The following is a 23,141-nucleotide window of genomic DNA, read 5'->3' as shown; positions in this document are numbered from 1 at the left end:
TTTCAGCAAGTGTACTAAAGTGACGGGAGGCATTTTTGAAACAAAAACGCTTTGCATTCGTGGGCACCTCACACGTTGGCGATCGCAATATCGTGTTTCACGGCCCAATGTCCATCTCGCCTGTGTGAAATTGGCCTAATTGTACTGCAGAATTTCGGTTAAAAAAAGCTACAACAAATGACAGTACAAGCTCGGTGAACGAGGTTTTAACAAGCCGCATTCGCTCACAGTGGAAGAAATCTGCAGCGGAATCTAGTTATGCTGCGCATTTTCAATGCCCAAGCACGGCGTAACTCTTAGGCCTCATGTCCACTAAAAGAATTGAATTGCGGAATCCACGTTCAATTTTGCCCATAGATAATCATTGGCCATCCGCGGTCAATGAAATAGAATTTTGCACCCGCGGATGGCATTTTAATAGATTTGCGATTTTTCACGTGCGCGAGAAAAAACGCGGCATGCTCAATTTACCGTGGATCGGCCGCATTGCTAGCAATGGGTGCCGATATCCGCATGAAGGAAAAAAAAAAAACATTTAAAGCAAATCCGCGCGGAATCTGCTGTGGAAATCCGCAGCAGATTCTGCATGGACTGTATTTTTCTAGTGGACATGAGGCCTTAGGGCTTATTCACATGGGCATGTTTGTGCGCGCAATACGCAGATAATAGCATCCACTGTTTTACGATGCCTCTAAGACCCCATTTACACTTAAAGATAATCTCTCAAAACTCGCTCAAAGGATAGTTTGACCATTTTGAGCGATCATATTTGCATACTTTATAGTAGCTACTATATATAATTAGGGCGGGACACAGCCTGGGACTGTAATAGAACAATACAGCTGTTTTACATAAGCAAACAGTTGTATTCTTCTCCGCCCTGACTGTGTGTCTACGCTGCATGAAACTAGTAGAGAGAATCTTATCAGCGCAGCCAGTTGATAAGTCTGCTCTTCTGATAAAAGATGATTGCTCAATTCTAGCAAACTAGAATTCAGCGATCAACAACTCGTGCACGAAAACTGCACGATGTCCCTGCATTTACACAGAACGAGAATCGCTCAAAAGACGGCCTTGAGCGTTTTTTTTTTCTTTAGCAATTCTCGTTGTCTAAATGGGCCTTTACTCATAGGTGCCAAACGGGTCAGGAAACTTTATTCTCATAATATATAGGGGACCCAGACATGGCTACACAGTGCAGCCCTAGTACTTGTCCTAATATATAGGGGACCCAGACATGACTACACAGTGCACCCTTAGTACTTGTCCTAATATATAGGGGACCCAGACATGGATATACAGGACACCCATTGTACTTGTCCTAATATATAGAGACCCAGGCATAGCTACACAGTGCACCCCTAGTACTTGTCCTAATATATAGGGGACCCGGACATGGCTACACAATGCACCCATAGTACTTATCCTAATATATAGGGGACCCAGACATGGATACACAGGACACCCATTGTACTTGTCCTAATATATAGGGGACCGGGACATGACTACACAGGGCACCCCTAGTACTTGTCCTAATATATAGGGGACCCAGACATGGATACACAGGACACCCATTGTACTTGTCCTAATATATAGGGGACCGGGACATGACTACACAGGGCACCCCTAGTACTTGTCCTAATATATAGGGGACTGGGACATGGCTACACAGTGCACCCATAGTACTTGTCCTAATATACAGGGGACCCAGTCATGGCTACACAGGACACCCATTGTACGTGTCCTAATATATAGGGGACCCAGACATGGATACACAGGACACTCTTAGTACCTGTCTGTTTCTGTTGCCTGTTATGTGTATTACTCCTCTTCACCCTGACATGTGAGCAGCCACATACAGATATTTTTGTGCCCAGATGATTGGGGCAGCACAGAATGGCACTGTGGGCGGCATGCTCTGCACCCCTGCCTTTAAGGCTAGTTTCAGATGAGCGTATTGCCCGTCGTATGGACGAGTGTTGACTGATTTTACTCACCATAAATCCCAGTATCATGGGGATCAGTAGACCCGCTGTCGGGCCGGGACACTTGTCTCTATTACAGGAGCATAGATGCATCCATAATATGCTTGTCTGAACCTGGGTTTACTGTAGGAGGCCAGGAACGAGGATGGCATCACCTGCTGTTGTGTTGGTCTAATCCAGGTATTCGCCAACGTTTACTGTGTGTGTCTCACCAGCCAATCCCTGGTGATGACTGGACCTCACCAGGGAACAAATGCTACCAAGTAGCACCAAATACCACCATGAAGCTCCCATGTTACCCTCAGGAGAGCAAACAAATGTTACCATGCAGCGCACATACTACAGTGCAATAAAAAATAGCCCAACAGCGCCAAATACCAAAGTGCAGCACAAAATGGCATTACCCGGGCAATGCCAAACAACTTTCACCGTGCAACACAAAATATAAGCCCAACAGCACTAAACTACCACAGTGCAACTTAAAGGGGTATTCCCATCTTGGATTTTTATGGCCAAAATGGGAAAACCTGGCCCTCTGTTTTCGACTGCCTGTTGAATTCCACTCTACTGTGGTTACAAAATACTCTTCCTGGCGCTGCGGCGACGTGACTGCCCCCTCTGGCTGCCCTACCTAATTCGTCAGCCAATTATAGTGTAATTAGTAACTGTCACTTCCTGGTTGTATTGATTTTACAAATCTACCTGAACCACACAGTGAGGTGCTGGAGAAAGGAATCAATTTGTAACTTCTGAAACGCGTTTCACAGCATAGATGTTTTTTGTTTTGTATTTTTATGTTTTGTCTTCTGGAATAAACGTCATAGAAGTTACATCTTTAGGCCACCTGCGCACGGGCGGGTCAGACCCCGCATGCGGGATTACGGCAGCGGAGTTCGACTCAGTGTCCGGCCGGTGGCCACAGCTTACCTCTCCGCTGTCTTCTCCTCTGCTGCGTATGTGTCGGCAATGATGACTGCAGAATGGTCGCGGGAGGGAAAGCTTCCATTGACTTCAATGGAAGCCGGCCATGCGTAGGCCACAGAAAAATCGCAGTACGAGCGAAAAATCAAGATATATTTCCGCTTTTGGGCAGGAAATCGTGTTTTCTCATAGCATGCTATTTGCTGCGGAATACGGCTCCGAATTTCGCAATGTAAATCCGCCCACATGCCTCATCTACGGGTGATTCCCCATCTGCATCCCGGGACAGAGAGGAGACCTGCTGGTTTTGGAGGTCTCCTCTTTAGAGTAAGAAATTAATTTTGGATATCAGTTTTACAAGCACACGAAGCGGTGTAGGAGTTACTTATTTCTTGTATCTTCCTCCACTACTGTAAGAATGGAGCTGTCTGCTTCTGGCAGAAATGAGCTCCGTAAACGAGCATGTTGATCCAAAGAGCAGCTGATTGGTGGAGATCCCAGGCGACAGACCTTAGTCTATCTACTACTGGTGACCAATCCTGAGCTTAGGCCACCAAAAGTTTACAACTGGACAAATCCTTTTAAGCCTCGAACAAAACTATATCTATCCTAAGATTAGGATAAAAAGAATGTAATATATATTATATAATATACGGGCGGGAGAGATGGACCAGGTGGGTTTTTTTCTACAGCCAATGTTCTATGTTTCTAGATGTAATAAAGACACCACACAAGTAAGGCCGCCCTCCGCCACGGAAGACCTGCGATTCATTGCGGCAATGAATTTATAATGCTTGCGGATGATCGCGGATTCGAGAGTTTTCTGCACGGATGTACACGGATGCACAGAAAAAACAATCGCAAGCCCAATGGTGCCTTTACACACCTCCCTGACCGATCTCCAAGCAACATGAGAAATATCCGCCTGCAAATCCATGTAATTGCGGATGCATTACTGATCAAACGCTTCCATAGAGCTCAATGGAACCAGTCTGCATGGAATCCGCACTAAAAGGGAGCATGCTGCGATTTATTTTCCCGCTTGCGAGATCCGCAATTCAAATCCACATGTGCGCACGGAGCTGCGGGAATTGATGCTTTTCTACGGGGGACTTTTTAGCAGCAGATCCTCCATAAGTGCCGATTGCAGATTCCACAATTCAAATCCACCTGTGTGCAGGAGGCCTAATACAGATGTTCCCTATGTTATATCACATGTAATAACACACATGTAATACAAATACTCTCCGTGTAATATCACATTATACAAATATCTCCAGTTTAATATAAAACATGAAATTAGGATAGCCCACATGTAATTGACTGTCTTCATGTAATCACTCATGCAATACAGATGCTCCCACTGTGTAATATCACACATGTAATATAGCCTGAGATGTGACCATGTTGTATCCCTGGCTCTTTGCTATGTTCTGAGGCTGCTACATCCTATATAATGTGTTCTTGGACATATAAGTGTCTGCACACAGATCATTTCTGCTGGATATATGATTACGGGAAAGTGATCTGATAATTACAGGATTTAGTGTGGGGTCTGAGCCACTTTACTAGTAGCCGGAGCCAGAGAGATTACTATGTACCGGGCCAGCGGCCATACTCTACAAACCTTAAGATGGAAATTGTGAGCATCGGACTAGGGACAGGAGCCAGCCGCGGCCCGCTCCGAGGCATGTGTGGTGCCATCCTCATCATTCTTCACTGCAAGTTGTATTTATCTGTCCTTATACTCTGCTGAGATGTTAATATTAATGATGATCAAATCTATGATTATGCTGCACAGATACAAACTATGCGTTTGCTCTCTGTTATCAGCCATTTAAAGCTGAGGCATGCATTGGAAAGAAGGCCACAGATTCTGTCATTAGAATGACTGTAAAAATATATATAAATGGAAGTGATTATATTGCTTACTCACGTTCTATGGAAATGCTCCTTTATGCAATCGTTGTACTGCAGACACTAGAGAGGCATCAGCTGCCATCCTACATGCAGGAGGAGCCTGGGAATACACCTCGAGCTTGCCACAACAAGAAGAGCGTTTTGTTTTGTTCCTTAGGGGTATAATAATGGAAGCTGATGCTGCTCATAGAGTCAATGAGTCAGTGCAGCCTCAGGCACCAGTATTTCCTGATCTGCCATTTTGCCATCTTGTTAATGTCCATGACCTGGAGGGGGCAGTGTCCTCACTTTCTGCACTCTGAATTCACCCTGATAAATGTAGAGAATCCTCGCAGAAGTGATCCCAAGGACCTGGTCTGCTCCAGGTTTATGTGGGCCCTTGGTGACAGAGTCTCAGGGGGTCCCTTTGCCATGTGTAATGCACATGCAGCAGTAAATCTACCACACTGCATACAGTGACCATATAACGGTAGATATCAGCTCTACACAGGTGTTTTGCAGACCATATATGTAATTACAGTACCATTATATCCAGTGATCACAGGTGATGTCCTTTTCTGTATCTGTATCTCTTCCTGGTCACAACTTGTCTCTGTGGAATTTAAGACAAAGAAGATCTTTGGCTCTTTGCTTTTCCATCACCCTCCCTATTTTTTTTTTTTTGTATAGATTTACAGAATCTCCCCTTCTATAGCACGCAAGATAGTAATAATGCCACCTGCAGTACCCCACACAGCAGCACTGTCTTCATTTTGTGTGCCCCCTGCAGGCCCCACACAGTAAGGCTGGGTTCACACGGGACGGATTTGCCGTGGAAATTCCGTGCGGAACTTCTGCGTGACAAATCCGCCAGCGTCTCCTAATCCCGGGATTAGCCAGCCATGTGGACGAGACTTTGCAAAACTCTCGTCCACATGGGACAGCCAATCCTATGCAGCAAAGCCGGGCGGATCTGGCGATGCAGCGCGGAATTGATAGCTGCAGCATGTCAATTCTTTTATTTTTTCCATTGCGGCCTCACTCCTCTCTATGGGGAGAGAAAGCTGCAACAGAATGCCGACGGCCAGACCGCTCCAAAACCTGCGTCGAAATGGGTGGGAACTCGGCCTAAGTGCTGCTTAGTTACACAGTAAAAGTGCCCTTACTTATGGTAGCAATAATGCCTTCTTTGTCTCCATTCAGTAATAATGCCCCCTTTTAAAAATAATGTCCCTGTATTCTCACTTTCAGAAAAAAATGTTGCAGTTTACGCCATTTTAGTAGTATCGTGCCCTTTTCAATACTCATTTTTTACCCCTTTTGTCCCCTTTTCAGTAATAATGCCCCCAATGTCCCTACGTATATAATGTATTGCTCCCCGGCAGCTGTAATGGGCGCACTGTCTCCTCACTTCTGCTTTGTGCGGTCATGTAATAAACCATTACGGGGGCCCAATTGCTGTGCCTGACCCCTGTGCCCCATCTCTGGTCACCAAGTGGAGTGCCTCTCCCCTGACTTAGTGGGCCTTGACATCCGCCTGGGTTTGTTGGGCGCTGACGCTGGGCATCTGTGTGTGGAGGGTGATCAGAGTATTACACATGACACTAAACTGTGATTAGTCTATGAGTACAGACGAGAGTTGCCAAACGTCTGCTCAATAGAGAATAGAGAACATGGAGCCTAATAATAAAGAGCTTTTCCAGGTCTTCAGTATTGATTACCTGTCTTGAGGATAGTTCATCACTGTCAGATCCGTGGAGGTCGGCTGCTCAGATGCCCCGCCAGTCAGCCGTCAGACACTTCACTGTATATACCATATCCGCTGTCTCTTATAGCAGTTCAATCCCATTCACTTGAATAAGCCTGAGCTGCTCTTAGCCCGTGTGACTGATGAACAAGACGTCACATACCTGAGAAGAGGCGCCGCGCTCACCTAAGTACTGCGCTCTCTTCAGTCAGCTGATTGCCAGGGGTCCTCGGCAGCGGAGCCCCACCAGTGTGACATTGATGACTACGGAGGTGACAATGTTGTGGGGGCTTCCTGTGAGCCCCTTGTGTGTGGCCGAGCATTATCTTGATGCAGGATGTCCTGAACATATTGCTGAGCTATCGTTGTCCTTCGTACCCCGACTAGTTGTGACCGACTGTTGTATGTGATGGCCCCCAACCCGGTTCCACTCAGTAGCAGTCCAGTTTCATCATTCGCAACACCACCGCAAATGGAGCCGATGGTGGGTGTCAGAGGCAGTGTAATATAATTCACTAGCCCGGGTACCTGATACAGAACGTGACATTTGAAGTAAGAAAAGATGATGCCATTTGAAAACATGAGTTGTACTTTCTCCTATGTCAGTGTTCAGATCTGGAAGATGACCCTGACATAAGAGTCTCTAGTGGTTTAGGAGGGGTTCTAAGCTTTCATAGTAAAACCTTTCCGCCACAGCGACATATTTCAGGGGTCTCCTTGGGCATTGCATGGTGAACATGGTTTGTTCATTTAGCCAATAGAAAGCTGGGGATGACACTCGGAGAAAAGATAGCGTTTCTGACCCCCGTCCCAGGGCTCTCACTAGCAAAGCCAGACTCCTGCTGTACTCTAATGAAGGGAAAATACCCTGAAACAGCTGTCTGTGCATGGAGTCTGGCTTTGCTTTTAATTGCCAGTCATTGTTACAAGGCTTGTATAAAAAGTCTAACTTTGGCTTGAAGGAATGCTGCCTTCCAATAGTGGGCACTGCAGAGGTATTATTCCATCTCCCTTATTTGCATATTACCCAGAGGAGCATGTATGGCCTTTTGAGTCTCCTCACTCTCTGTCTAGGTGTTCTCCCTAAGGAGGAAAGATAGCGTTTCTGACTCGAAGTTATTGTATCTAAAAGCTTCCCTCCTCCAAGAATTTCCAAGCTGTTCTCCTTAAAATTGAGTGTGTCTCTCGGTCTGAAGAATGTCGGACATGCTTTGCTTTCAGTTTCTACAATTCGAGCGGCCGCTTGTCGGTTGCGTTGATTCTCGAGTCGCCCATTAGTTTGCTGCAGCGTCTCAGCTAGTCGAGCGGCGGCTTGTCGAATGTGTTGATTCTTGTGCCAGGCGTTAGTTTGCTCCGGCGCTGCAGCTACTCGAGCGGCTGCTACTTTAAGTGTGGCTGTTGTCCTTCTACCCAAACAGGTCCTTCGCTTGTTTGGCATCTTATATCTAAAACACAAAATCTGTTTGTTTGTCGTTTTTATAAATCCCCAGTTCTGGTCCGATTTGAGTAAAATTTGGCATTTTTTAGTTGCCAATAGCAACCAATCATAGTTCAGCTTTCATTTGTTCTGCTGTGGTAAAATGAAAGCTGTGCCGTCATTGGTTGCTATATATTATACCGCTGAGGTAAATTAAAAGCCATGCTGTGATTGGTTGCTATTGGTTGCTATAGGCAACAGCTTTTAATCCTCTTAGTACTGAGGTAAAATGAAAGCTGCTCTTTGATTGGTTGCTATGGGCACCAAAAACAGTTTTTTACTGTTACAGTTTTGATGAATGAGGGCCGGTGTTCATCAATTTGCTCCATGTCTCCCTGTCTGGGGATCATTTGCACAAACTGTTATCCACACGGACATCCAAGGCGGAATTAGGAAGGACAAAATGGCCAAATGATTGGTGGCTCCACCAAGGTTAGACTTGGGGCTAAAAGGCATTCCTGAAACACAAATTGTCAACGCTCAGTCTGACTCTTCTAATGAGAATTAGTTGTTGGAAATAACCTGGAATACTAAATCGAGTTTGTAGGATTCATTGGTGAAAGCAATTTGAGGGATTGCTGCATTAAAATTCAACCAAAGGCAAAAAGAAAATTGCAAATAAGATTGCCAAGACAAAAAAAGAAAAACAGAAATTTAGTTGTTTGTTTTTTTTTTTTTTGGCCTATAACCTTCTCTGGGTCAAGATTATACTATGTGCAAAATTTCATGTCAATCGGTTCGTACAGTTTGTGCATGATGCTCAAACAGACATTGACAAATGCATAGAAGACAGTGTAATATGCAAAGAGTGTAAATATGTTTAATAAAAAATGCAATAATATATTTAAAAAAAAAGACTAGTAATGAAGAAAGCAATTAAACTAGTAGACAAAGGAAGTGCAAAAGTCATGATGTAATATAAAAAAAGGTTTGGTCCAGTGTCACCAGTAGAGTGAAGTGTGATTGTTCTCAGTAAGAGAAAGCAAGTGATCTTGTAGATATGAGACCTTTTAATGGCTAACAAAAATACATGATGTTACAGCAAGCTTTTGGGTTCTATCGACCCTTCGTCAGGCTACCGGAGAATCGATAGAACCCGAAATTTTTGTTAGCCATTAAAAGGTATCAGATCTACAAGATTACTTGGTTTGTTCTCCATAAGAGAATCTCACAAAGTCATGATGAAAACCTCATACTACATGAAGAAGCAGACAGACAACTAACAGGCACTTGCTAGTACGCAAATTTACAGACTGCAAGGAACTGAAAAAAGGTTGTTGCCGGTCTGTCAGGTCTTTAAAACAAAATTAAATGACACCATAAAGTCATAGAATCAAGACATTTTACAAGATTCCGAAAATATTCAACCCTAGAAATCCAGGGAGACTGATCATCATGTGTGAGCACCTTCATTGGCAGATTTCTGGATGAGTAGAAGGTGTTCTTAAACCCTTACTGAAGGATACAGCCAGCTACTTACAAGACCGAAGTGACCAACCTATCAGCAATAGGTCCCCTACCAGAGGGAACGATCCTGGCTGCCATGGATGTGCAGTCTGTATATTCTAATATCCGATACTGGTGTATCTTGTCTCCACCGGAAGAATGGGTGGAGACATAGGTTGGCCTGCTTGAGTTGTAGGGGAGGGCTTGTTGACGCCCACAACAGCGCTCCCATCTCACCTGCCGAAGATGCTGGGGTCAGTGTCTCAGCACCCATCTGCCATGCCGATTCCGCGTCACCCCACTGCTGCTGTGAGTCTCCCATGCCAAACCTGCTGCCTGCGCTCCATGGGCCGCTGTGACAGTCACCCACCATCGGCTGTCTTTCGGCTTCCTCTGCCCTGGTGTCCCCGCTTGCATATCCACTGTCACTCTGCTCCTCAACCCCCGCCATCCTCTCCTCACGGCCCTGCTGCTGTCACTGTGTCCCCCGCACCGTGGCATGTGACTGAGCCGCGCTCACTCTCCCCCGGCGCTGTCTTCCCCTCTGTGCGTCCGGCTGCGCTGTCATTGTCCTCCCTGTCCGCTGTCAGTCTCCCCTCCAGGTGCCCGCACTCCCTCACTATCCACCGGTGCTCTGTGCTCCTGACCACTGTCAGTCCCCTCTCAGGCAACTGCGCTAACATAGAGAGCTAGGACGGCATGCCATATTGCATGGAGGCCGGCCTGGGACACAATTACAGCCGGGGCCATTGCAGGGAGCTCAGCGCGGAAGCAGATTGAACCTGAGACAAGAGCGTATCGCCCAGCCAATCAGCAGCTGTGGCGTACCTTATACCTTCCACAGCACAAACCCAGGTCTCCACCCATTTTTGTAGTGGAGACAAGATACACCAGTACCCGAATATCCCACAGCAAGATGGATTATCAGCCTGCCAAGCCTTCATGGGAAAATAAAGGGACTGGCACTGAATCTGTGGTGAATCTCACAGAATTCATCCTCCCTCATAATTACTTTTTATTTAGCGACAGCATATATTTCACAAAATAGCCAAATGCTGAGAAACTGTCAGTATGTATACATGTCTGATATAAAACATAACTTTTAAATCAATGCATTTAAAATAAGAGGCTATATATAATAGATGACAAATATAACATGCAATAACCTCACCAATCCAGGTGTGCTTGTAGCAAAGCATCGAAACATGGCAGGTATTAATCATTACAGGTATTGTTTGCAGAACGTTCCAAAAGGTCAGTGGATTTCCACTAGGGCCACAGGGGACTTGATACTTTTCCTATTCCTTCTTGGCAAACCCTTTAAGACCCTAAGAACCTAACATGGGCACCCGTCCTGATAAGGACGGCCCCCGGACGGGGCTTTCCATTACACTAAGAATGCCCTATACATAGCCTATGGAGTCCCAATGCTTTTCATCCCTCCAGTGAGGGTCTTATTCTTATCAGGGGATAGTACACTAGTGATAATGGTTATGGCAACAAGCACAATAGAGTCTGCTTCATCCCAGCCTTTTACATGCTGGGTAAAAAAAGCAGTTTAGACTGAATCCCTGTGGTGCGGGATGAAACAGTAACTCCAGAACAGATAGATGACCCATGGGTTCGGACTAATACTATGCTGGTCTGTGTCCTATTGAATTTTGAAGAGGACACATGCTGCCATTGTATGGACTAATATATTGTAGACTATAGGAGTTAGTTGCACCACTCCAGGAGTCAGTGTGATTTTTAGTGGCCCAGCAATAGAATAATGACGAAAGTTGAGTAATTGGTTGCTGATATGGTCATTGTATATTGTGGCTATATATGTTGTATGTTTGTTATGCATATGTTCTATCCACAGCTGACTTGCTGTCTTCTTCACAGGCCCGGGCTCCCTAACACAATATTCATGGATTATCAAGCCCTCCCTGACTTCCAGCCGCACCGCAGCCCAATACCATATGGGCGTGAAGGCAGTATGGTGCCCGGCATTGGAGACCCACCCCCCAGAGAGAGGCATCGGGTGGTGATGTACCAGCAGGAGAGTTTGGCTTTCGGTAGTGTCCCCCCTCTTTGCACTGAGAGACAGTTGGGGTTCAGTACTGTGCAGAGTCCTCTCAACAGCGGGATCCCTGGAGTGACAAACCACATACAGGATCATTGGATCATGGGCTTTCACAACAAAGGTGTGGATCACATCATGGAGTCCCAGATCCCATCTAGAGACGAACATCAACTCTCAGAGGACCTAACCCTACAGGAAAAGAACAGCAGCCCAGAAAGTGACAGCAACCATCCTGAAGCTCCAAGTGTCTCCAACCAGGAAAATCCCAGACCTCTGTGCAGAACATCTCAGGGCTCAGACCGAGCCAAGTCAGCCTGTAAGTGGCCACGATCGCCATCAGCCAACACACAAACTATGTCGTTGATGCTCCAAAGCAGATGCCTGTCACTAAGGCTTTATTTACACATACAATTTTCCCGTGTGCGTTCTATCCAATTGCAGTATGATCGAAAACTTTGCGAGAAAATACCCCGTTGATTTCAGTGGATTAACCCTGTGCAATCCAATTTTGGATTCAGGGTTTCCTAGGGGGTTTTCTCTTTCTGCCATTACACAATGGCGCCATCTGCTGGCTAGAGCCAGTACTGTGGTATGGGACATGCTGAAGAGGCCCCCGACAACAGAGCGGCCAGTAATATACAGTAAGAATACCCTGCCGAACGTCTTCTGACATCGGAGCTGTACAGCCTTCAATCAGAATGTCTTCAGACGTCAGACAGTGCATTGGAAAGGGTTAATTTACATGAGATTTTTTGCTCATACTAAGAGCGCAAGATTAAAAATCGCTGCATGTCCTATCTTTAGGCAGTGATACGATGCATTTTTCTCACAAAATGCATTGCAATCGCAAGAAAATTTGCTGCTCTACAAGCGAAGAGTGGGTCCGAGTGTCTCGGATTGACATCATATTGGCTAATGTAAATATGACCTAAAGTTGTAGTCACTCAGGTAAGTTCGATGTTGGTCTGAGAAGCTTGGCCCGATTATTACACCTGGAAACCTGCAATTTTTTCCGTGATTGCACAGTGCTTTATGAGAGAACTCATCGTATGGCTGCTATAGGTAGTAATGGGCAATTTCTGAACAGAATCAGCCCAAAATTGAAAATTCACTGTATGTCCTATCTAGCACTATCTGTGCAGTCGTAAAGCTGCTCATGTATGTTAACCCCGTACGTCAAAGGGTCGTTTTCCCATATGAGTTCTGTCCTTATCGCAATCAGATGGAAGGAGAAATCGTTAATATTAATACCGCCTAAGGCCGGGTTCACACGATCATATGGTAATACGCTGCGTACAAATCGTAGTGTTTTACCAGTGCATGAAATTGTGTATCCCGAGGGTATTGGCGCACTTTTACTCGCGTATGCGTGTACAGGATATTTTACGCATGCTGTCACGCACTGGTTTCCTGGTTTCTTGGTTTTTTTTCCCCTCAATTTCCTTCTCATGTCTCCTAGCAACACGTGTACAAAAACGCTTTACGTGCGCAAAGTAATTGTGAATGCACTGCGTTTCGATGCAGCTATAGAGAACAGTAGGGCTCTTATGTGCATAATAAACGGTAAAGTAGAACATGCATTCCTTTTTACACGTGTAGCATACGCAATAAATAAATGCAAGTGTGAGTGGAACAATGAAAATCAATGTACTTCCATTGCCGCCATTTACGGTGTTTCATAGAATGGTAGAGTTGGAAGGGACCTCCAGGGTCATCGGGTCCGACCCCCTGCTCAGTGCAGGATCACTAAATCATCCCAGACAGATGTCTGTCCGGCCTCTGTTTTAAGACGTCCATTAAAGGAGAACTCACCACCTCCTGTGGCAACCTGTTCCACTCATTGATCCCCCTCACTGTCAGCACATTATTTCATGTAAAATTTCTACCTTTAGCAAAACCCAAATGTTGTAAAACAGAGCTGGCGTCCCGACCCGGTTTGATAGCAGGTATTGATTTCCAGGCTTTGCCTTCAGACAAAAATGAATTTCATTGTGTACAAATATAGCAAAATTTAAGTTGACGTTTAACACTTTAAATAAACTGCAGCACAGAACTTTTTCTTGCCTTTTCAATGGCTTTTGTTGTCTTAGGCCTAGTGCACACGGACGTGACGGGCTCCGCCAGAGACGCAATACTTGCCTCCGAATCCGCCGCATGACGTGTCGGCAGTGTCATGTGACGCGCCATGTGACACACCCACAGCGTCACATGATGCTCTGGCCGCATCATATGATGCGACTGGCGGTAGGCGGGGAAGCGTTTTCACGATATCTTCCGCTGCGCTACAGCGGAAGATAGCGTGACGGACAGCTTCCATTAACTGCAATGGAGGGCGTCCGCGGGTGAGTACGTGTGATTACACGGTGCGAGCATTGCGCTATTAGGTTTTAATAGAACCTAATAGCTGTGGGGCAACGCGGCGGAAATCCGCCTGTGGGAATTAGCCCTTAAGATAATTGCTTGTAGTAAGTTATCAGTATTTGGTATAAGTTGAGCGGTTGTTAAGTAATTGGCAGCTATTCCTGCAGACACAGTGGCTGTGAATCACCGGCCCGACCGCCCACTTGACCATTTAGCGCAGAATGAGCAGGGATCTAAATGAATAAAATACAAGCCATACTGACTCTTTCCCCATAAAAGTAAATCTCGATCTGCTCAGCCCCTCCGGCTCTGAGATGCTGCTTGGAGTTTGGACAGCATGGTCGAGCTGATAGGGTCCCTATGATCCCTTAATGGTTCAGGACGTACAGTTACGTCATGGGGGTTTGTATGGAGCCAAACCCGCTCCATACAATGCAGTTTCCAGGTGTTTGACAGCCAACACCGACCCACAACAGTCACGAGCAGTGTGAACACTGAATGCGGCTGTTAACCCTTTAAATGCTGCCACCAATTCTGGTATCGTCATTTAAATGCCCCGATTGGAGTAAGGGGGTCCCTAACAGTCCCTCCACCCCACCCCCTGCAATGACATCATGGGATGCCATTCGGTTGCTATGGCAGCCTGGGGACTACTGAGATTAAGATTGTCTGCAGGGACGCAAGTTCACGGACCCAATGGGGACTAAAAAAAATGTAAACCTGAGTTTTAAAATGTTTTATTAATTATTAAAATGGCTAATAAAAGCTTCAAAAAAACGTTTCCCATATTTATAATAAAAACAGATTTGCTATCGCTGCTTCTGTAAAATCTATCAAAGTAACACTTTATTTATCCCACACAGTAAACGTTGTCAGAAAGAGAAAAATACACAATGTCAGAATTTTTTTTTTTTTTTTAGTCACCGTCTCCAAAAAAAAAAAAGTATTTTTTCTAAAAAGTGATCAAATAGATTGAAAAAATAAAAAAATGTTTATGGCTGTCAAAAGATGGCGGCAAAAAAATAGTACAGCAAGTTAAAACTATATAAACGTGGTATCGCCATAATTGTACTGACCCATATAATAAAGTTCTTGTGTCATTTTTGCTGTAGTGTTTATGCCGAAAAAACAAGACTTTCCCAAAGATGGCGAAATTGCATTCTTTTCCATCTCCCGTCACGTAGAATTTTTTTTAAACGTTTTTCAGTACATTGAATAGTACCACTGAAAAATACAACTAGCCCCACTAAGAAAACAAGCCCTCGGACAGCTACGTCGATGGATATATAAAAGACTTGTGATTTCTTTCTTTTTTTTTTCCTTGAAAGTTGTTAGGAAAAAACGAAAATGGGAGGGAAAAAAAAGGTCAGCGTCCTTAAGAGGTTAAACCCTGTTACTCTACGGCATCTTAATGTGGCAGAAGTACTGTATATAGGAAAATGTGTTGTCTCCAGCAAGTTTATTAACCTCTTTAAGCTTGATGGACTTGAGTCTTTCTGTCAACCTGCTACCGTATGTGACTAGTATGACAGGCTGACAGAACTACTGCACCTATTTTCCACAGGGCGTAAACTTCGTCTGTACCTCCCCGATGCCAGCACCTCCCTACCTGCTCCATCAGGAGAGGAGGACACAGCGCTTCCTGAGCCTGAAGACCCCAGTCCTTCAGTGGCTGAGGTGAAAGAGCCTCCGGAGGTCCTGGAGGTGACGTCGCCCCCTGGTAAGGTGGAACAGGAGCGATGGAGATTCTCAGCCACAGAACTTATCTCAAAGCTACAGCTCACACAGCGGAGGAACAACTTCACTGCCAGACTCGGCAAGTCCCTGTCCACCAAGATCACCTTAAGAGAACGAGGGGCATCCGCTGGACAGGAGGGTATGTGCACGGCCCAACGGGGCTCATACTATGCCTTATATGAAAGCATGTGATCCTACTAAACATAGTGCAGTCAAAAGGACCGATCCAGCGCTCTATCTCTATATGGTGGATGCGCTACACGATGGTATGGCGCACGGTCCCCCGGGTACCCGGAACATGGATTTAAATTTTGTGCTGTGGCCCCTCTAAGCCTGGTGGGACCGCTGCTATGACTGAAGTAAGGAAAGTATACTCGGAGTGGTCTCCTTCTGCTACGATAGGGCAGATCATCTTGGAAGTCCTTAGTCTGCAGGAGATTCAGACACTGATCCGTGTTTAGGCTGGGTTCTCGGGGCAAAAATCCCTCTGAAATCTCGCGGAATGTCCGCAGCGGGACCGCATGGAAATTCCGCAGCTGAAGTCCCGAGACATTTGGCACGTGCTTTGAAAGCGACTTATTCCACTGCGGCAATCTCTCTCCATAGAGAGGAAAGAGCCCGCAGCGGAAACGGCGATACGATTTATATGCCGCGGCTTTGAATTCCGTGTGGCATGTCAGTTTCAGTGCAGCTTGGCTGAAGCGTACTGTCTTCAGCATGTGGACGAGATTTTTACAACTCTCATCTACTTTGCTGCTCAAGGCTCATTTACACGCAAAGATAATCTTTCAAACAATTAAAAGATTGACAGTTTCAACCCATTAGCACTTTATTAGCTTCATTTGCATGTAAATGAGCCTTCTGGAGCTGCTTGCAAAACACAACAGGTGGTCTGAGCTCTGCAATCAGCTCCAATGTTCTTGCATGGGGCTGTCAGCTGAATACAATGTAATCAGTGCTCCCATGCTGAACACAGCATGTGGTCTGTGTTTTCTCTTCTCCAGCTGAATGATGGATTTTAAGTTGACCTAAAAGTCATCGTTCAGCCGAAGAATGAAGGATGAATTTTGAGCGATTATCATTGCGGGTAAATGGGGCTTTAGTCTCAGGCTTAAGATTGCAGGGGAAATTTCCATGCGGAAAGTCTGCACGGAAATTCCGCAGCAATTTTGCCCCATGTGAACCCAGCCTGAATCCCTCAATAAACACCGGTCCAACAAGTTGATTGTGTCAAATTCCAACTCCTACATTCACTCTGAAATCTGCATTGTCTTCTGATTGGGTTGTGCTCTTATTAGTCATTCGCATTGCATCTAGACTAATTGGTGCTTCACTAACAGGGTCCTGCAAGGATAGCATTGACCCTGGACTGCGCTGTCCGACGGCTTCATGTATGTGTCATAGAAGAAGGCCACTTTAAGTACGATTTCCTTACTTCTGTCATAGCAGCAGTCCCACCAGACTCGGAGAAACGCAGAAAGCGGATTCCTGCTTCTCATATACTACTCTTCAGCTTTCTAATTGCGTTTTACTTTTTCTCTCTCACAGGAGCCACAACACCAAATTGAAATCAGTGTTCCAGGGCCCCACTGGCCATACCATAGTGTAGCACATCCATGCCTTCTTATTTGAGTATGCTACTGTAATTTCACTATATAACCACTATGGAGGTACAGCGCTGGATCCGTCCTTTTCACTACACCCGGTATACATAATAAATACACCAGCATTGCAAGGATGTGAGCTTCTTGAAGATTGTATTAAGGCCTCGTTCATACGGGCTACAAAATCTCGCTACAAAATCATCGCTATGTTTTGTAGCCTGGAAAAAAACCCATTGGAAACCATGAGCTTCACATGCATGCATTTTGTAGCGATGATTCTGTAGCCCGTGTGAAGGAGGCCTAAACATGGGAGACTGAGATTCACCAACTCAGCAGCACACGATGGGGATTGTAGTGTTGTGCGCTTCTCTGACACGCAATCACAAATTGTTTCTTAATTTATAGGAAAATCTGGGAGAAGGGAAAGGAGATGCAACAGTGCAGGAGTGACCAGCCTCCTCCAACCGGCCACAGTGGACACGGACACTTCTTGGCTCAGGTTAGTACAAGGTTCAGCTCTGTTTCATATCCAATGAGGTCTCGGAGTCTACAGCTCCCTGATATTTTCTAGGCCAGTGTCCAGTGAGGGGACATTTCGTATCGTGGTGGTGTATCTCCTTATGCACTAATGATCCCTCGTCAGAGGAATCATTGATCCTCTTACTCCTCTATTGCAACTGACAGATATTATTTTATCCATATTTGGGTAGGGATGCCGGCTGGACACAAGATGATAGAACTTGACCTTACTTGTAGCAATCCCCTTTCCCAGGTAGTAACAGTGACTCCTAGTACTTAGATACCCCCAGGACTTACAGTAGAGCTGAACTGGGTAACACAAACGATCAATTATATAAAGCATGTATCAACACTAGTGGGTAATGCAAAAAAAGGAACTCGCCAATAGATGACAGGAACAGGGTAGTGATGGTAATCTGATTTTAACAGAAACAGATGATGGTGATGGTAGTCAGATAATGGAGCTGATGAATGATGGTGACAATAGTTAAATAATGGAGCAGATGGTTGATGGGAACAGCAATAACAACGTGTCAGTGCTTAACTATAATGTTAGTTCTTCCTAAGTCTTTCCCTAATGTATTTCTGACACTGACCCTAACACCGGACACCACTGAGTATTGCTAGCATATCCATAATGGAAACCCTATCTGAAACTCTGTCCCTAGCAAACAATAAAATGGCACTAAGACCCATAGACAAGAAAAGTAAACTGAGCAACTAAGAAAGCTAGGGTGGAAACAAAACACAAGACGCATACAAGGAATCACAAGGCTAGACTAGGACAAGATACTAGAAGCAAACAAGGAATACTGGAATTCAATGCATGTAGTCTACACTATAATCCGCAACACACTTCAGAAGCCAGGAATATTTAAAGAGAGGTTAACTAATCAGGAGCCCCTCTACAAATGAGCCTAAACTGCAGCAATAAGGTCCGCTTTAATGGATCAACCTTGGGGGCAGGTTATAAAGCAACTGCCCCAAAATTGAACTAGAAGACATGTGAAGACAGTACAGCAGGAGAATTCCTTCTGACTGTAACAACTTGGTGATTTTGTATGTTGTCTTATCATGCGTTCACCCTTTTTCTTGACCACTGCATCCAATGTCAGGATCTGGTTGTCGGTAGACATTGTAGCCGGTTACCGACATGGGATAACAGGCGGGCAGCTCAGATAAATGTGACTGTTTTTTCCCAATTGTCAGCTATTAACATATGATGTTCTTGCCACAACCTATCAAAACAAATGATCTAGCAAATTGGACTGGTTGGTCGTCATTTGGAATCGATATTGTGAACGGTTAATTTACTTCCGATGGACACAGGGAAGTTTTTGCATTTGAAGATTTTTATGCATGATTGAGTATGTATGTAAAGTAACCCGCCATGGCTGGCCTTAGTTATGTGCCACCCATGCGGTCTCAGAGTGCTGGTCACTAGCTTATATGGAGGGCACCAGGCTGATTTAGGCTGGGAGTGATTGCCCTCCTAAGGTCCACCGACTAGATGATCTTCTTTCTTGTGGTATCATCTTGTTGGGTTATATGAATCATCCTCCTTCTGGCTCCATCTCCTCCCCCTCTGATGATCCAAGGTACAGCTGTCAGCCCATTGGCACCCCCTCAGTATGATTACTTAATTCTGGTACTGTATATATGTATTTACGGTATGAGCTTGGTTCTGTATTGCATCTATGAAATGAGATTCGTTTTTACTGTATTTGTTATGAGCTTAGGTCTGGTACTGTATTTATATACGGAGCTTGATTCTGGTGCTGTATTTATATACGGAGCTTGATTCTGGTGCTGTATTTGTTATGAGTTTAGTTCTAGTATTATACCTATGTACTGAGGCTGGTTCAAGTTGTATTTATGTACTGAGCTTGGTTCCTGTGCTATATTTATGTTACTAGATTGGTCCTGGTACAGTATTTTTTTCACTGAGCTGTTCTGGTGTGGGTATGCTACTTTCTTCACAAGCAAAATACAGACAAACTACCTATAAGTGCAATATATATATACATAATTTTCTTTTCTTAAGGAGAGGGAAAAATCTGCACAGGGTGCCATGTAACCTAAGGCAGACACTGTAATTAGCCAAATATTACAATGGACGATTGCCTGTCCATCTAGTGGACAGCTTCTATTTCATGTCTGTGGTCAAGCACGAGCCAACTTTAATTCTGTGAGGAGACTAACCCCAAAGCCGAAGTATTAGCCCTTTGCAATCCAATTTTGGATTCAGGGTTGCCTAGGGGATTTTCTCTTTCTGCCATTATACAATGGTGCCATCTGCTGGTTAGAGCCAGTACTGTGGTATTGGACATGCTGGAGAGGCCCCCAACAGCAGAGCGGCCAGTAATAAACAGTAAGAATACCCTGCCGGATGTCTTCAGACATCGGAAGCTGTACAGCCTTCAATCAGAATGTCTTTAGACGTCAGACAGTGGATTGGAAAGGGTTAAATGTTACACTGATGGAGCAGTATGCTAAGGGTGCCTGCCTACCCAGTAGCAATATTTTTTTCTTGCGATGCGAAAGCGATGATTTATGAAACCAATGATTTTCAATGGTTTCATACTCATTTGCGGTCTTTACTCTCAAGCCTCGCAGTGCAGATATAAAAAAAAAAAAGCGATATCGCTCAATGCTTTGAATAGGGCCGGCGGCAGCAGCACCAGCCCCATTGAAAACATAGGGAATACATTGTGGAACTTCTGCCACAGCTGTGAACTCCACAGCTTCATTGAATTCATGAATGGCTGAGCGCTGTGACCAATCACAGGCAGCGCTTAGCTGTCATTCCATGGCTGAGCGCTCAGCCAATGAGACCAGCGCTTTCTGGGGGCAGGGATTTTTCAATCCCCAGCCTCTAGAACACAGGAGAAAACTGCTGGGGTCGGAGAGAAGAGCCGGAAGGCTCTTTTAGGCAAGATAATTTTTTTTTTTCTTTACAGCTAGGGAGGATTTTCAGGGAAGGGCTTATATTTCAACCCCTTCCCCAAAAATCATCAGTGCAGGGGTTGCCTGCAACCCACTGCTTTCAATCGGGCCGCAGCAGTGTCGACCCCATTGAAAGCAATGGGATAGCATCACGGACTTCTGCCATAGCTGTGACAGCTGTGGCAGACGTCCACGATATAATCCCTATGTTTTCAATGGGGCTGGCGCTGCTGCCGCGGGCTCCATTGAAGACAATGCGCAATATTGCAGAGCTTTTTTCTGCGTTGCGAGGCACTCGCTCTCACATCACTAGAAAAAATATTGCTAGTGGATAGGCAACCTTAAATCATGTTTTGTTTTTTTTTGGTTTTTTTTAGCTCTATGTACTGTGGTTTGTGTCATCCAACAGCGCCTCCAAACAAAGCTGCCCGTGTAGCCTCTGTACTGTATGACATAGGATGACAGGTTATACATACGAATACTGCAGAACTTACATCCACTTATTGGTATGTGACTGTGGTTTTAGCTGCAGCACCTCCTCGCCTCTCATACTACATATTACACCTTCCTACAGTTCAGTTTTCCTCCCTCCACAGGGCTCATGTGCTCCTGGGAGAGTTTGCTGGATTTTGGTGATTTGCCCCTAATGTCTTTCGTCCCAGTGCTCACAGAACAGACTCTTTGTTTGCTCCATTTAAAAGAATTTTTCGCACTTGCCCTTCAATTGTCTCCCAGCAGCCTCCACTCCCTTCCTCCCCCAGCGGCTGGAGGCCTCCTCACCCAGTCTTCTTTTACCATTTCAGGAACAAATTGACAGATGCTGGGGAGCCCAGCCAGGAGGCCGAGAGTCCCACCTTCATGAGACAGTCACCTTGTAAAGAAAGACCGCCCACAAGTCACAGTGATGCAGAGAAGACAGACAGGAGACAGTCCTACTGCGAGAGGAGGCAGTCACGCTTCCTGCTAAGCTGTAAGGGTTCATTGTTTCTTGTCTGTGTGTGTGTGGGACACATCCATAAGTGGTCTGGACATTTCCTGACCATAGAGATATGAGAACTCCCTGAGCAGTGACTCCGCCAGCAGAATAGTGAGTGCAGCTCTGAAGTATAGTACAGGATGTAACTCAGGATCAGTACAGGATAAGTAATGTATGTACACAGTGACTCCACCAGCAGTATAGTGAGTGCAGCTCTGGAGTATAATACAGGATGTAACTCAGGATCAGTACAGGATAAGTAATATATGTACACAGTGACTCCACCAGCAGAATAGGGAGTGCAGCTCTGGAGAATAATACAGGATGTAACTCAGGGTCAGTACAGGATATATAATGTATGTACACAGTGACTCCACCAGCAGAATAGTGAGTGCAGCTCTGGAGTATAATACAGGATGTAACTCAGGGTCAGTACAGGATATATAATGTATGTACACAGTGACTCCACCAGTAGAATAGTGAGTGCAGCTCTGGAGTATGATACAGGATGTAACTCATGGCCCTTTTACATGGAGCAACAGTTGGCTAAACAACTGAACGAGCACTGATGTCATCGCTAAGGACTTTAGAGCTCATGCAGAGCTTTTAGACAGACAGACTTCGCCGCTGGATCGCAGGCTTCCCGCTCAGCGCTTCACCTCCTAAGTGAAGCGCTGAGCGGGGAGCATTTACACTAAACGAGAAGCCAGCAATCCAGTGATAGTCAGCGATAATGACTTGCAAACAAATAGCGACTGATTTAAAAAAAAAATTTTTGTATTTACACTGCATGATAATGCTCAAATTTCGTTCATTTGAATGAAGTTTGAACGATAATCGTTATGTGTAAATGGGCCATTAGAATCAGTACAGGATAAGTAATGTATGTACACAGTGACTCCACCAGCAGAATAGTGAGTGCAGCTCTGGAGTATAATACAGTATGTCACGCAGGATCAGTACAGGATAAGTAATGTATGCACACAGTGACTCCACCAGCAGAATATTGAGTGCAGCTCTGGAGTATAATACAGGATGTAACTCAGGATCAGTACAGGATAAGTAATGTATGCACACAGTGACTCCACCAGAAGAATAGTGAGTGCAGCTCTGGAGGATAATACAAGATGTAACTCAGGATCAGTACAGGATAAGTAATGTATGTACACAGTGACTCCACCAGCAGAATAGTGAGTGCAGCTCTGGAGTATAATACAGGATGGAACTCAGGATCAGTACAGGATAAGTAATGTATGCACACAGTGACTCCACCAGAAGAATAGTGAGTGTAGCTCTGGAGGATAATACAAGATGTAACTCAGGATCAGTACAGGATAAGTAATGTATGTACACAGTGACTCCACCAGCAGAATAGTGAGTGCAGCTCTGGAGTATAATACAGGATGGAACTCAGGATCAGTACAGGATAAGTAATGTGTGTACACAGTGACTCCA

General features: G+C 45.1%; 1 protein-coding gene across 1 annotated transcript in view; it reads left to right on the top strand.

Annotated features, from left to right (window-relative positions):
• The window catches only part of LOC136631864 (rho guanine nucleotide exchange factor 19-like), a 50,447-nt gene that overhangs the window by 10,239 nt on the left and 17,067 nt on the right, over positions 1-23,141 (top strand). The window contains exons 2-5 of the mRNA XM_066606321.1: positions 11,363-11,859; positions 15,469-15,780; positions 17,651-17,744; positions 21,514-21,680. Coding sequence (XP_066462418.1) covers positions 11,363-11,859; positions 15,469-15,780; positions 17,651-17,744; positions 21,514-21,680 — 1,070 coding nt within the window. The remainder of the gene's footprint in view (positions 1-11,362; positions 11,860-15,468; positions 15,781-17,650; positions 17,745-21,513; positions 21,681-23,141) is intronic.

This window comes from Eleutherodactylus coqui, chromosome 6 (assembly GCF_035609145.1).
Source record: "Eleutherodactylus coqui strain aEleCoq1 chromosome 6, aEleCoq1.hap1, whole genome shotgun sequence".
NCBI lineage: Eukaryota > Metazoa > Chordata > Amphibia > Anura > Eleutherodactylidae > Eleutherodactylus > Eleutherodactylus coqui.
The sequence above is the reverse complement of the archived record's forward strand: the minus strand, read 5'-3'. Positions and strand labels throughout refer to the sequence as shown.